This window comes from Malaclemys terrapin, chromosome 3 (assembly GCF_027887155.1).
Source record: "Malaclemys terrapin pileata isolate rMalTer1 chromosome 3, rMalTer1.hap1, whole genome shotgun sequence".
Lineage (NCBI taxonomy): Eukaryota > Metazoa > Chordata > Testudines > Emydidae > Malaclemys > Malaclemys terrapin.
The window spans coordinates 53,563,623-53,580,238 of record NC_071507.1 but is presented as its reverse complement, the minus strand read 5'-3'; the positions used below and the strand labels follow the sequence as shown (position 1 = coordinate 53,580,238).

Genomic DNA, 16,616 nt, shown 5'->3' with positions numbered 1-16,616 from the left:
TTTTCTGAGTCTGAAGATTCAGCTGTTTGACATGGTCTGCCGCTTCCGTTCTGGAGACATGACTACCAGAGGGTTCCGGCGGCACTGTGGCAGTTCCCTCCTTTATCTCAGCCAAGGAGCTACTGGTATCCAGTTCCTTGGACACTGACACAATGGGATCAACCAAGATAGCCATACTGGAGCTTATAGCCTCACTATTTCGGCACGGGAGGACTCTTCTGTTTCGCCACCCAATCCTTTGTTGAGTAGACACTTGGCACCGGGGATAGATGGTACCAACGACCTGGGGAGATTCCCTTTGTTGGCCCTAGACGTGGCTGTGCCATTAACATTCTCCTTCTCACCTGATGCCTATCATCAGTTTCAAGAGCTACTAGGCAGGATAACCAATGCTCTTGAAATCCTACTAGAAGTGCAAGATAGTCAGCACTACTTACTAAACATTCTGCACCCAGGGATAAGGGCAAGCAGAGTCATCTAGATGAGGTTGAGAGTAGGCCCCAGAGCAGGAGTTCTCAAACTGTGAGTTGGGACCCCAAAATGGGTCAAAAAGAAGAACAGGAGTACTTGTGGCACCTTAGAGACTAACAAATTTATTAGAGCATAAGCTTTCGTGGACTACAGCCCACTTCTTCGGATGCATATAGAATGGAACATATATTGAGGAGATATATATACACACATACAGAGAGCATAAACAGGTGGGAGTTGTCTTACCAACTCTGAGAGGCCAATTAATTAAGAGAAAAAAAACTTTTGAAGTGATAATCAAGCTAGCCCAGTACAGACAGTTTGATAATAAGTGTGAGAGTACTTACAAGGGGAGAGAGAGTCAATGTTTGTAATGGCTCAGCCATTCCCAGTCCTTATTCAAACCGGAGTTGATTGTGTCTAGTTGGCATATCAATTCTAGCTCAGCAGTCTCTCTTTGGAGTCTGTTTTTGAAGTTTTTCTGTTGTAATATAGCCACCCGCAGGTCTGTCACTGAATGACCAAAACCCCATTTCAATGCGGCCCCCAGGGCCACCATTAGACTTGCTGGGAGCCAGGACTGAAGCTGAAGCCCGAGCAACACCCTCACTCAGGGTGGTGGGGCTTGGGCTCTGGCTCTACTCCCCTGGGTCATGTAGTAATTTTGTTGTGAAGGGGGGGTCATGGTGCAATGAAGTTTGAAAACTGCTGTCCTAGATGCACCATTAGGCTAGCACTGTAGGGCCACTCATCTAAAAACTAAATTGCTTTGATTGCCCCTGCAGTGCCAGGTAATAGAGGGGGACAGCATCACTTGATAGCCTCATGTCAATGGCTTGCTAGGGGGAGGGGGACAGTTTAGAGAGGAGGGAGGGAGCCTTATTTGTAAAACTAGGGATGCTCAGAACAGGACCGTGATTCCAGGGCTGCCCAGAGGATTCAGGGGCCCTGGGGCAAAGCAATTTCAGGGGCCCCTTTCATAAAAAGAATTTGCAATACTATAGAATACTATATTCTCATGCCCCACCTCCTGCAGCCCTGTGTGGTTCTTTGGGGATAACAGTATGAAAAGCAGCTAAATTCAGGGTGCCCGGCTCCAAGGCAGCCTCCCTCTACAATAAAACGGCGTGGTTGGGGGGACAGACCCCAGCAAATTGTTAAGCGGGGGGAGCGGGAAGGTGCTTACCGATAATAGGGGCGCAGAGGAGACATGTAGCAGAGCTCTGCAGCTGCAGTGACGCGCTCAGGCTGAGAGCGGTGCACGCTGCCTGGAAGCAGGAGACCCCGGGGCTGCCGTAGCCGGCTTCGCTGCTCCCCGAGCCCAGCCCTCTTGTCTCGCCCGCTCGCCGCCTCCGCCGCTGCAGCAGCCCGGCCGGCCGGGCCGGCGGCACGAGCGCTTCTCGCAGCGTTCGAGCAGCCCGGGCCGGCCGGCAGCGCCGCCTCGCGCACTGCCCAGACCCCTCCCCACAATGCACCGCGAGAGGCAGCCTTTGAAAAAGCGGCGCGGCTCGTTCAAGATGGCGGAGCTGGATCAGCTGCCCGACGAGAGTGAGTAACAACCCGCGCCCGCTCCCCGCCCGGCCCGGTGTCCCCCTTCCCCGCCCCGCGGGGCACAGCCGCTCCGGGGCTCAGCCCGCCCCCGTCTGGCCGCCTGCCCCGGGCCGGGCCCGCCTGCTGCGGGCGCTGCGCGGGGCCGGAGCCCGAGTCTCCTCCTCTTCCTCTGGAACCGGCCCGGCCCCCCCCGTCCCGCCACCCCCTGCCCCGTGCAGGCGGGAGGGGCCGCCCAGGGAGCGAGGCAGGGCGACCCCCGGGTTCCTGCCCCTCCCCTCCGGCGGGAGGGGACCTGCACCCCGAGTTCGGGCGCAGCCTGACAGGCCGGGGCCACGGCCGCACCCGGACCACAGACGGGCCGCACCCGGGCCAGGGCGCTGCCTGTCAACAGATAGGGACGCGCCGTAGAGCTGCGAGCACCGATACTGCCCCGGGCACGGGAAGCTGCTCCTGGACGGGGGTGCTCAGCGCCTGGGGCAGGAGGCTGCACTGAGGGGATGGGACTCGGCCCAGGCAGAAGGGGGCGCACTTTGCACGGGGGGCACAATTAGTGCACTGCATTGAACGGACCATTGCTGTGCCCTGTATCTTGGGAGGGACTAATAGTGCACTTGGGGAGAGGGTGACACAAGGAAGTGCACTGCCTCTTGGGAGACTTGTGGGTGGGACATAATGACATGTATATTGTATGGGGGGAGCACTAAAATGACCCAGGGAGATGGGGGGCGGGCGGCAGCAAAGGCGCACACACACACACATACACTAAACGCTGTCTGACAGAGGTACCAGGGAAATGGGGGTCAGGGAGTCATGTAAACTTCATCAGGGCCATGCCAAGAACAGGGATACACAGATGCTGCACGGTGACACACACTGCATGTGGGGACAGATGCAAACTAAACATAATAGATGGGGATATGAAGGCACGCATGCTTACATTATATACAAAGACACAGGCATGCACTGTATATGTGGATACAAATGAACATACAGAGAGGTTGATACGCATGCTGTACACTGTCTCAGACTTGCTGCATGTGAGGTAATACCTCATAAGGTGTGTGAGGTAATATCTTTTATTGTACCAACTTGTGTTGGTAAGAAGAGCTCTGTTACTCTGAAGAAGAGCGCTTTGTTAGCCTGAAAGCTTGTCTCTTTCATCAACAAAAGTAAGCGATATTACCTCCCCCCATATTGTAACCACATTGGTCCCAGGATATAGAGACACAAATCCACTGCATATACAGATTGTGGACGAACAAAACTACAGGTACAGAAAATAGAGATGTATGCTCATTCGTGGGAGTTGTGCAAACTATATACATACAGACATGCATACTATGCATAGATATACAAATAGACACTGAAGAAAGGAAGCAGGAAGGCACAGAAAAATGGTAGGGCTAATTGAAAAGGCACAAGAGTTTATTCTATAAAACATGTAAGTCTCTGCAAAGTGTATCCATTAAAAAGGAGCATATGATACAGCACATAAAGCATACATTTGAAACTAGGAGGGCTATTTGAGAATTTGAAGCACAAATCAAAGACTTAAAGAATTTCTTGTTTATATATCTCAGAAGCAGAAAGGTAGTGGGAGGATAGAGATTGCAAAGAAGCATTTGGACAACAGGCTGGCAGATTAAGTCAGTGTAGAGAAGTACAAGGAATGTAAATCGGAAATAACCATTTGAACTACTTGTACACGCTAGTGGGTTCTAAATGAACTGTAAGAATGCAAGGGACAATCCTAAATGGTTTCATTTAGAACAGACTGATGAAAACTGATGCACAGTGATGCTCAACCAAATAAGCAAAAATTTAGATTAGATTAAAACAAGGACAAAGCAATGGTTTTCATCCTTTTCCCTATGGGAACCCTTTGTTACAGCAGAAAAAGTTTGGGACCCTCATCCCAGTTAGCCAGAAGAAAAGGAGGGTGTTCATGACCTCCAGATTGAGAACCCCTGGGACAGAAAACAATATAAAAATATTATAATGCAACTGTAGAAATCTATGGCCTCACCTTCAATACATTGTTCCCCTAAATTCTAGTTCCCCTATCTGAAAAGATACAGCTTATGCAAGGATACTACAGACAGTCAGGAATGGAACCCACATCTCCAACATGGCAAACCTCAGTCATATCTACTATACCACATTGCCTTTCTGACCAACTGTTCCAACTTTGCTTATCCTATTTCTAACCAATATAAACCACACTCCTCTGCCAGCTGGTAATTACTCCAATAACTGAAATATTAAAGTTCTGAGCTGAGGATCTGAAGGTCACGGCATTCAAATCCTGCTGCTCAACTGTGTGAGAGGATGGCGTGGTTGTGTGTAATTCACACATTAAGAAGACCTCTTTAAAACTGATTTTGCCCTGTAAATTAGAGTGTAAATTGCCAAAATACATGTTTCATATTTCAGTCATGTCACACATTTTGTTTATTTAACCCAGGGGTAGTCAATAGGCGGACTGTAGGCCAAATCCAAACCGCCAGACACTTCTGAATGACCCAGAAATCTTTTTATGTACTTATCATTGTTGGGGTTTTTTTTTTATTATTTTCTCTGGAGTGTGTGTGTGAGAGACAGACAGACAGACATCTGCCATTTGTATCTGATTCACATAGGGTTAGAGCCTATGACAGCTCCCAACTTGAAAGCATGGCTATTTAGCACAAGCTGTAAAAACTCATCCCTGTAGCTCTGGAAATCTTTGGTTAATCTCTGGTGTCAGCCAAGGTGGTGGCTGTCACATATTGGCAGGTTTGAAGACGGAGAATTATGCTTTATAGTTTTAAGGTTGGAGGACTGAGGGGAGGGGGAAGCACAATAGGCAGACCTGCTGGAGCTCCCAGACGTATCTAATTTCCAGAAGTCCATGAGAGGCTGAAGTATGTTTCAAGGAGTAGGCAGTGGTACAAACTCCTTCATAAAGGTTCCCTCCAGCTGTTTGGTTTTGTAGCCACTACTAACTATGGTGGTTTGCTCTTGGCATACTTCACTTTTTTAACAGGCATAAAATGATTATAAGAGATACAGAACTTTCTAAGGCTCATTACAGTCTCCCACACCCTTCAGAAGGGTCATCGCGGTTACGAAGGGTTGTGCAGTGCAGTTTCTCCTTCTGATTCCCAGGCAAGGTATAGCTCCCCTTCTCCCTGACCCTTGGGAGCTATTCACTGATGTGTTTTAATAAAAAACAAAAAACCACCTAGGAAACTAACACAAATAAAAACTGCTTTTAGTAGACAGTTAAGGTTGCATCCATACACACACCATTCATCCAAAACCTTAAAAGTTTGAAAATAAATTAAGGGATTCCTGTATTCCTTGCCACCTTTATATTGCCTACAACACTGTCAATAACACGTTTTAACACTTCATAATATTTTCACTTCCATCTCCAACATAAACTGAAAAACAATATGTACCTCAACTTCATCAAACTTGCACAAACCTTATTGGCAATGTGGCATATTGGTGTATATTTTATGTGACTAGATTGGCACATCTGACTGTTGCACAATCCACATATTTGGCAAGTTAATATGCTTTATGTAAGAGCTTGGTATTATTAATAGTGCTGAGGTCACAATTAAAGTTTGGGTTAGAGTGGAAGTTTGAAGCTGGGATATGTATTGCTTTTCCGTATCTGTTGAAGATGGAAGTGAAAGCTTTATGGAGTGTTAAAATGTGTTATTGACAGAGTTGTAGACAATATGAAGATAGCAAGAAATTCAGGAGGCTTTTTTCTTAACTACCTCTTTCTATGTTCTTTGGATTTTGTTGGCTGGGGTGTCACTTTAAGTGTTACTAAACATAGTTTTTGTTTGTGAATTAAGTATGAGAGTGGAGGTGAAGAGACTAATGTTAAGAGTCCTGGTTCTGACACTGATTTTCTATATAACTTTGGATATGTCACTTAACCTTTCTGAGCTTCAGATTCTCAATCTGTAAAATGGAAGTAACAGTATCTACAAAATATTGTAAATTGCTATAACAGTGCAAAGGATTACACAGTCAGTGTCAGATGGGAGTAGAATATAAGACCCCCATGCTTTCCATCTTCTGCACAGCCCACTAACCCAAGTGGATTTTCAGGAACGTTACATTTTGTTAGCTTTTTTTCAGAATTTTCATATAAAATAGGTTGTAGTTAAACCCCTTGTTCTCTATGGCAAGATGGACCTAAATTCTACTTCATGATTACTGTTTTTTGCACTAGATGAGAAATTGTGCAGCAGCTTCATTTTTTTTTTGTTTTATGGAAGTTTTTTTAATCAATTTAAATGTGGCATTGAATACAGCTGGTAACCCTGTTATTTATTTGATAAGTTCAGTTTATTATACACTATCCTGACATTTTTCAGTTTTTAATATGCCAAAGATTTTTATCTTGACAATGCCTAATTGCATTCTAGAATTTGTCAGGGGCTGGGGTAACTGGGCAGGAAACATTTGGGACTCCTAACAGCTGGAGATACGTGGGTGGGGGCAGTTTGAAATTGTAGGTTGAACACACTAGGTGTATGCTTCTGCTAGAATTATCATCAGTGAAGTAGTTAAACTATTATCTTCAGGTTTCAGATTTAATATTTCATTGAAATTAACATAGGGAAATTCACACCTCTGATTCATTGGTTCAGACTGTCTGCAGACTCAGGAAGACAACAATGCAGCAGTTGATACTCATTTAATATTTTCAAGGCTTCACAGCTGGGAGAGCTAGAATCATTTTTTAAATGAAAACTGAGACTGTGGCGCACATTTCTGTGATGAGGTAGAGTCAATGGCAGATCTTATAGCTGAAGAATCACAGAATACAAAGGCCTTGATTATATTTCCCTATAGATTCTGATCTGTAGCAGTAAAAGTATTTCAGGCATAGTAGTCATTGGATTTGTATATTTAAGACTGCATTGTGCGCATAGTATGGCTGCTACCGAGGGAATGATTGTGATAATTGTTCTAAATGAATGTGACAATGCAGCTCTGGTGGGACCCAACTGAGAGTGCCAATTCAGGACAAATTGCTAAAAACGGGACAGTTACAGCCCAAGGCTAGGGTTTTTCCGCCTCTAAGGCAAACCAAACCAGCCAGACTAAGAGGACTTCGGTCTCACCCCACTGGCTAACCACAAGTCACACAAGCAATTCTCTTAAACACTCCAGTTTCCCAGTATCACCACCAGTGCCACTCGTTATGGGGACAAATGGTCATGAAAACCAATACCCCAATAAAAAAAAAGGGTTTTCGTGATCCCACAGGACCAAGCCCCAGACGCAGGTCAATATACAAATCAGATCTTACCCATAAATCACGCTGTTGCCAATCCTTTATAATCTAAAGGTTTATTCATAAAAGAAAAAAGATATAGATGAGTTAAAATTGGTTAAATGGGATCAATTACATATAGTAATGGCAAAGTTCTTGGTTCAGGCTTGCAGCAGAGATAGAATAAACTGCAGGTTCAAATCAAGTCTCTGGAATACATCCCCAGCTGGGATGGGTCATCAGTCCTTGGTGTAGAGGTTCTGTTGTAGCGAAGTCCCTCCAGAGGTAAGAAGCAGGATTGAAGACAAGATGGAGATGAGGCATCAGCCTTATATAGGCTTTTCCAGGTGTAAGAACACCTTTTTGTTCTCACTGTGGAAAATTACAGCAAAATGGAGTCTGGAGTCACATGGGCCAGTTCCTGCCTACTTTGCTGAGTTACAAGGCGTATCTGTCTTCTCTCAATAGGTTCATTGTATAGCTGATGGTCCTTAATGGGCCGTCAAGCAGGCTAGGCAGAGCTAACACCAGCTTGTCTGGGATGTCACCCAGAAGCATAGCATAAGTTTGAAATACAGACAGTATAGAGCCAATATTCATAACTTCAATGACAAAATTGATGCACACATATAGACAGCATAATTATAATCCACAAACCATAACCTTTTCTTAGACACCTCATTTGACCCCCTTTATACAAGATTTGGGTGCCGCTACAGGACCTTAGTTGCAACAATGATCTATATGGTCCCCGATTATATCAATAACGTCACAATGAATGCATTTGTTTTCATTTTATATCCTGGTAATTTTGGAACTCTGAGATAAATGGTTGATGATTTTGAAGTTCTGAACGTAGCATCAATTTCTACCCTTTTGAGAAGTAAGATTAAAAATAGCTGTACTCTTTAGTATGATTGCTACACCTCTTGTCTTATGCTGCTAGGCCAGTCAGTCTAATTTGTAGAATACTGTATACATATACTTGAGGCTGAGTGAATCAGGTGTTCTTTTATTACTGGGGTTCTTGAGCCAATGTTGCAGTCTCTTGGCTGGAAACTGTGGGAGTTCATGGGGGGGGAAAAACAATTTTATGCTACCAGAAAGTATGAGGCATTGCTACCAAGAGGACAAGTACTACAAAAATAAATAAAATTTTACAATATTCAGCTTCTAAAATTGTGTAGTTTATTTAGGAAAATTTAAGACAATGTTGGGGTGTGGTTCCAAGTAGTTTTCTTTCAGTAAACATGTAAATATATTTAGTAAACAGTTTTTAGGAAGACACTTACAATCCCTTACATGCTAGTATTAATATTTGATTAAAATTTTATCTATGTAAACATTGTTTAATATGATTGGGAATGTTCAGACTCTACATAAATATTTGTTTGATCCACCACACCTCTGTCAAATAATTTTAAAAAATATTATATTTGAAAAGCCTACGTAAAACTTGTTTTAATGCAGTTGTTGCTTGCTCTTCTGACTTTGAGTAGCAGCCGCAACATAGCAGGCTGTTCCCAGAGCTGTGAATAGTTCTGATGGCATTTCTATAGTGTGATGCATAAGCAAGGAAGTTGTGTACTGTCAGCTTCTGTTTTTTTCACAATGAATGTATTGCTTTTTAAGTATGGTGGTGTGACAGTCTTATTCATCCTCCATATAGGTATACCTAGGGTGACCCGACGTCCCGATTTTATCGGGACTGTCCCGATATTTGCTTCTTTGTCCCGCGTCCCGACCAATGTTTGGTCGGGACACTGGACAAAAAAGAAATTTTGCCCTCCGCTCTGGCGCTCGCGCCCCCCTCGCCCCGGCTCTGCCCCCTCCTTCCCCCATTGGCTCCCTCCCCAAATCCCCACCCTGGCCCCGCCTCTTCCCCCAACCACGCAGCATTCTTCCTCCCTCCTAGGCTTGCAGCATGGCGGCGGAAGCCTGGAGGGAGGGGGTGGCGGCGGTGCCTGGATCCTGGAGCTGGTGAGTCAGCTCTGGCACCTGGGCACCGGGCGGGCAAAGGGGGGCTTAGCTGTGAACCCCCCCGCCGTACCAGAGGGCTCCTGCCCGGGCCGCTGCACACGGGGCCGGGAGCGCAGCGTGGAGGCTGCTCCAGCCCTGCAGCCCGCGGGGCAGAGCGGTGGGTCCGGTCGGGGGCAGCGTGGAGCGGGCAGGGGCCATGTGGACGGCGCAGGGGCGTGGGCCGTATCCCTGCTGCTGCCAGGGAGCCCCGTGCCTCTCCCTCCCGCTCGCGGCTGCGGCTCCTTCCCAGCGGGACGCGCCCCCCGGCCTGCCCCACACACATGCGGCGGGAGGGAGACTAGGCGCAGGGGATGCACGCCGCATGTGGCCGGGGCAGCGGGAGGCGCGTCCCGCTGGGAAGGAGCCACAGCCGCGAGCGGGCGGGAGAGGCGCGGGGCTCCCTGGCAGCAGCGGGGATTCGGCCCCTGCCGCCCACCCGGCTCCTGCCCGCTCCGCGCTGCCCCTGCCCGGACCCACCGCGCCCCGCATATGCCCATGGCGGGCCGGGGGGCGGGAGGCTCCGCGGGGAGGGCAGCGCGCGGGGGCCGGGGCCTGCTAACGCCCCAGGCCCCTTTAAAACTTTTTTTGCTCCGCCCCCCACCTTTTTTTTGCTCAACCCCGTCCCGATATTTTATACTACTAATCTGGTCACCCTAGGTATACCACCGATAGCAGCATTACAGCATCCATGTTCCTCAGCCACTTCTGGGTGAGATCATAGTTCAGTTTCCAGGTCTATTCAGGCTTGGTATCTCTACTGAGGCTAGCCAAAAGTGGTTATAATTGGTATTGACTGTGATGGTTGTTTGAAGAAATGGCCATCAGTAGTATATACCACTGACACCACCTAGCTACAGATTACTTTCCAGCTATCAAATTGTAATAAATTTTGCCTCTGTCTACGGTACAAGCACAACCATGTTTTTCTAAATCTTTCTTTGACCTGCTTATAACACACACGGTTGAGTTTTGTGAAAAGCAGTGTACATGAACAAGACAACTGTATCAACCCTGTTTGCATGTGCATAGCTGCCATGCTGTCTGTGTTTGTATCCATGCATTCTGGGAAAATCAGGACAGCTATCCCACCTTTCATCACTAGGGCATAGGACTTGGAGGACATACTAACAGAGCGACACCAACGGTACACTGAACAATGCACTTTGGTTTATCCTCCAGCACAGCGAACAGGGAGAAAGGACAAGCCAAACTAGTTGCATTGATGTGATTAGGGGAGCCCATCTCTGATGCAGGAAGAGGTCCGTCTGAGGCCACTTGCAGGAATGAAACTCTCAGAGTTATCCTGGTTACTCCTAGAGTATTCCCATTTTGTATGTGGACAAAAAAAATCTAAAGTCAACCATGACATTGATTACAAACTTATTTGAAAGTTGTAATGTCACTGCTGGTCATGGCTGGATTCAAACAGGATAGCAACCTAGAGGGGAAAGGCTTTGTATCCTGTTGTCCCTCATCTGAATCCTATAGTCCCCCTTTTGGATTGTGCATGCATGTTATCTAGGTTTGCTAACAAGGAAGAACAAAAGCTGTAGATATTAAAAAGTTTATTATCAGAGTCTCAATTGGATATTACAAATGATAGAGAGTTTAAAACAGTAGGGGAAAAAGAACAGGAGTACTTGTGGCACCTAAGGCTTGGTCTACACTACCCCCCTAATTCGAACTAAGGTACGCAACTTCAGCTACGTGAATAACGTAGCTGAAGTCGAAGTACCTTAGTTCGAACTTACCTTGGTCCACACTCGGCAGGCAGGCTCCCCCGTCGACTCCGCGGTACTCCTCTCGCCGAGCTGGAGTACCGCAGTCGACGGCAAGCACTTCCGGGTTCGACTTATCGCGTCCAGACTAGACGCGATAAGTCGAACCCAGAACTTCGATTTCCAGCCGTCGAACTAGCTGGTAAGTGTAGCCCAGGCCTTAGAGACTAACAAATTTATTAGAGCATAAGCTTTCGTGGGCTACAGCCCACTTCTTTGGATGCATATAGAATGGAACATATATTGAGGAGATATATATACACACACACACACACACACAAAGAGCATGAACAGGTGGGAGTTGTCTTACCAGCTCTGAGAGGCCAATTAAGTAAGAGGAAAAAAAACTTTTGAATTGATAATCAAGATAGCCCAGTACAGACAGTTTGATAAGAAGTGTGAGAATACTTACAAGGGGAGATAGATTCAATGTTTGTAATGGCTCAGCCATTCCCAGTCCTTATTCAATCCTAAATTGATTGTATCTAGTTTGCATATCAATTTCAGCTCAGCAGTCTCTCGTTGGAGTCTGTTTTTGAAGTTTTTCTGTTGTAAGATAGCCACCCGCAGGTCTGTCATTGAATGACCAGACAGGTTAAAGTGTTCTCCCACTGGTTTTTGAGTATTATGATTCCTGATGTCAGATTTGTGTCCATTAATTCTTTTGCGTAGAGACTGTCCGATTTGGCCAATGTACATGGCAGAGGGGCATTGCTGGCGCATGATGGCATATATCAAATTGGTAGATGTGCAGGTGAACGAGCCCCTGATGGTATGGCTGATGTGATTAGATCCTGTGATGATGTCACTTGAATAGATATGTGGACAGAGTTGGCATCAGGCTTTGTTACAAGGATAGGTTCCTGGATCAGTGTTTTTGTTCAGTGGTATGTGGTTGCTGGTGAGTATTTGCTTTAGGTTGGGGAGTTGTCTGTAAGTGAGGACAGGTCTGTCTCCCAAGATCTGTGAGAGTGAGGGATCATCTTTCAGGATAGGTTGTAGGTCTTTGATGATGAGCTGGAGAGGTTTTAGTTGGGGGCTGAAGGTGACAGCTAGTGGTGTTCTGTTACTTTCTTTGTTGGGCCTGTCTTGTAGGAGGTAACTTCTGGGTACTCATCTGACTCTGTCAATCTGTTTTTTCACTTCAGCAGGTGGGTATTGTAGTTTTAAGAATGCTTGATAGAGATCTTGTAGGTGCTTGTCTCTGTCTGAGGGATTGGAGCAAATGCGGTTATATCTTAGAGCTTGGCTGTAGACAATGGAACTTGTGGTGTGTCCTGGATGGAAGCTGGAGGCATGTAGGTAAGTGTAGCGGTCAGTAGGTTTCCGGTTTAGGGTAGTGTTTATGTGACCATCGCTTATTAGCACAGTAGTGTCCAGGAAATGGACCGCTTGTTTGGATTGACCTAGGCTGAGATTGATGGTGAGATGGAAATTATTGAAATCATGGTGGAATTCCTCAAGGGCTTCTTTTCCATGGGTCCAGATGATGAAGATGTCATCAATGTAGCGCAAGTAGAGTAGGGGCTTTAGGGGACGAGCTAAGGAAGTGTTGTTCTAAGTCAGCCATAAAAATGTTGGCATACTATGGGGCCATGCGGGTACCCATAGTAGTGCTGCTGACTTGCAGGTATATATTGTCCCCAAATGTGAAATAGTTGTGGGTGAGGACAAAGTCACAAAGTTCAGCCACCAGGTTAGCTGTGACATTATCGGGGATACTGTTCCTGATAGCTTGTAGTCCATCTTTGTGTGGAATATTAGTGTAGAGGGCTTCTACATCCATAGTGCCCAGGATGGTGTTTTCTGGAAGATCACCGATGGATTTCCTCAGGAAGTCAGTGGTGTCTCGAAGATAGCTGGGAGTACTGGTAGCATAGGGCCTGAGGAGAAAGTCCACATAACCAGACAATCCTGATGTTAGGGTGCCAATGCCTGAGATGATGGGGCATCCAGGATTTCCAGGTTTATGGATCTTGGGTAGCAAATAGAATACCCCTAGTCAGGGTTAGGGGGGGTTCCCCCAAAACTATTTTTAAACAAGCACTCATCAGTATTTTTATTTTAAATAAACATGTAGGACCAGCTGTGGAAATGGCTTAATTTAAACTTCAAATACACTAGTTTGTTTCACATGGATATAGGCAGAAAAATTTGTCAAAGCCTCCACAATCACTGGTATTCAATCACATTTGCTACACTTTATGAACCTGCTTAGTTCAGTTTTAGTGATTATCCTTCTCCTCCTTTTGACCTATCAAAACTGTACTCTTTGAATGGGGGAGAAGTAGTTTTAAGCAAGTCCTTTGTGTGCGTCTTAGAATCTCAAAGACCCTACCTCACATTAGATCTTTCTTTCATAGAAGATGGTGCAGTTTCCTTCTGAGCCCATTAATGTTGCTCACAGATCATCTTCATTGTTAGCCTTCTTAAGTGATCCCCTGGGCTGAGAGCAAAAGACTGGACCTAGAAACTGAACCTTGGTGCTGCATGTGGTATCTGAGATCGCTAACTTCGGTACTAATGGACCTGCCTATGAGCCCCATCCTGAATGTAGGAACTGCCATGCTGGATCAGTCCATCTAATCTAGTATTCGGTCTCTGATAGTGGCCAGTAGCAAATGTTTCAGAGGAAGTTCAAAAAACCTTTGAGGACTATTCCCTAATGGCCACTATGAGGAAATTTTTTCCTAACTTCCCTGTTAGTAGTTGGTAGGATGAATAAAAACTGATGATTTAAAAACTAAAAATTGGATTTTTTTAAAAAAGAAAAATGTATTTAATTTAAAGTTATTTAAAATTAAATTTGAAATTATGACAATCTATGTTAAGGCCAAAAAAGTCAAACTGCTGTACTGATGGAAATCGCTGGCCAAGTATCTGTAACCAGAGTTTATTGAATTGCAACCAGCTTTTGACAGCAGTAGCCTCTTCTGCAGATGGAGAGAATATTTTCTTTCTTTCATTTTATTCATCTAGTTCTGTTCTATGATTTGTTGTTCAACGTGAAAATACCATTTGGGAGTTGAAAAAGCAGGAAAACTTGTTTTCCTCTTCCAATCTATAAATAAAAGCTAAGGGCATGGCTACACTTGCAGATGTAGAGCGCTTTGAGTTAAACTAGCCTTCGTAGAGCGCAGTAGGGAAAGTGCTGCAGTCTGTCCACACTGACAGGTTCAAGCGCACTGGCCACATTTGCGGCACTTGCAGCAGCATTGGGAACGGCGCATTATGGGCAGCTACCCCAGCATGCAAGTGACTGCAACGTGCTTTTCAAATGAGGGGGAGTGGTGAAGTGTGACAGGGAGTATGTTGTGTGTATGTGGGGGGGGAGAGCATGTCAGCGTGCTGTCTTATAAGTTCAGACAGCGAGACAGCGGCAAACTCCCCCTTCCATTCTCCCCCCCCCCCCCCCCCAGCCCTCTCTCTCACAGCATTCCACACTAATGATTGCTTTGTCTTGGGGCAGATAAGCAGCCGGCTGTCAGAAACAGAGCTTTCAAAGGGCATATCTGCATTCCTGCTGTGATTCAAAACAAAAACGAGAGTGGCCACTTGATTTAAGGGGATTATGGGACGTTTCTGGAGGCCAGTCAAAGCGCAGTAATGCAACACCTCGTTCACACTGGTGCCGCGGTGCTCCAGCAGGGGCGCAGCAAACGTTATTCCACTCACTGAGGTGAAGTACCAGCAGCGCTGTAGCCGCGGAGTCAGAGCGCTCTACGTGCCTTGCCAGTGTGGACGGGTAGTGAGCTAGTGCGCCCGGGGCTCCTTTATTGCACTGTAACTCGCAAGTGTAGCCAAGCCCTAAATGTTGAAAAGATTGAGATCTACTAGTTTTAAAATTGTTTCTGGTCACCATGTTCTTCACAATCACTTCAATTCACTATTGTTTAATACATCCGTTAGTTTTAAATGCAAAACATGTTTTGATAAACTTCCTTTTTTCTTATGTATCCAGCATATTTAAGATAGTTTTATTTAACTAATAAAAAACAAATTTTAAATCCTTTTTTGTGCATTACTTGACTTGCAATTTTCATCCAAGACTTTGACATTAATTTTTTATTTGTGATTTATCACCTAGTACAGGGGTTGGCAACGTCTGGCACGCGGCTCTCCAGGGTAAGCACCCTGGCGGGCTGGGCCAGTTTATTTACGTGCTGACACAGCAGGTTCGGCCGATCGCGGCCCCTACTGGCCACGGTTCGCTGTCCCAGGCCAATGGAGCGGTGGGAAGCCGCGGCCAGCACATCCCTCGCCCGCGTCGCTTCCCGCTGCCCGTATTGGCCTGGGATGGCGAACCGGGGCCAGTGGGGGCCGAGATCAGCCGAACCTGCCACGTCAGCAGGTAAATGAACTGGCCCAGCCTGCCAGGGTGCTTACCCTGGAGAGCCGCGTGCCAGAGGTTGCCGACCCCTGACGACCTAGTAAATAAGTACATAATAAAAACATGTAAATTAAAACTCTGAATAAATGTTAAGATATATAATTACTTAAATTTGTAGATATATTGTAACCACTTGGATAACCAAAAACAAAAAGGAAGCAGCTATATTTAGAAGAAAAACCTAAATCTTTAGGAAAATAACTAAAAAGTACAAATGCAAAACAATATTAAAATTGATGATTTTGAATTGGATCAAGGTTTCTTGCTTGCTGATTTAAATCATGATTCAAAGTAATTTAAATCAATCCACCTGATTGGCTTAGGGCCAGATGTATGAGCATTCATATCCACTACTGAAAAAATATTATATATGATGTATCTTCTCATCATCCCTTTTGAAATCTTGCAAGCTCTTGGCCTCAGTGATTTCTTGTGTTAGTGAGTTCCAGAGGTGAATTTTGCATCTTGATGTTTTTTTAATTCAAATATTTCACCTGGTTTAAATTTGTTCTTTCAGTTTTTTGAATGTTTGTTACCTTGCTCTCATATTATTAGAGAGGATAAATGGGAGTGCCCTGTCTATCCTTTCTCCGTGACTGCTGCAGTATGGTAGCTAATGTCTTGGACCTTCCACTCTTGTTGCTCTTTAATTTAACGGAGGGCCAGTTTGGACAAGGGTGGGTTGCTTGTTTGTTTTTGTTTTAAATAATCCCCTGTGGGACCACAAATGAATCCTGTTTTCTCTTCCTCTTCTTGCCCACCTTGAAGGGGTAGGGGGGAATCCTCCATTGGAGCTGCCCATTCCCTGTTGGAATCCATCTCTGTAACTTATATGAATGAAACTATGAATATACTTCAAAATAAAGAACTGAAAAAGTATGGAGATTCACACCTCTTTTCTATTATAGATTGCTCTTAGATAGGAGATGCAACATGCAGAATGTGTCTATGTTCAAGGTGGGGGGGGGTGAGAAGAATCTACAATGAAAAGTAATGGTCTAGTATTGTGACAGCTTTTCAACCATTACATTTCTCTGAGCTTTTAGTTCACCTTCCTATAATAGGCAGAGCTGGCAGTGCTGCCTGTAGTTAAGGTTGCCTAACAGTTTTCATTATAAAA

General features: G+C 45.5%; 1 protein-coding gene across 3 annotated transcripts in view; it reads left to right on the top strand.

The window, feature by feature from the left end:
* Positions 1–1,940: 1,940 nt before the first annotated feature.
* The window catches only part of LIN9 (lin-9 DREAM MuvB core complex component), a 64,096-nt gene continuing 49,420 nt past the window's right edge, over positions 1,941–16,616 (top strand). The window contains exon 1 of one of the 3 annotated variants that reach the window (XM_054022764.1): positions 1,941–2,019. In XM_054022764.1, coding sequence (XP_053878739.1) covers positions 1,941–2,019 — 79 coding nt within the window. The remainder of the gene's footprint in view (positions 2,020–16,616) is intronic. The other 2 variants (XM_054022765.1, XM_054022766.1) reach the window with 2 other exon arrangements.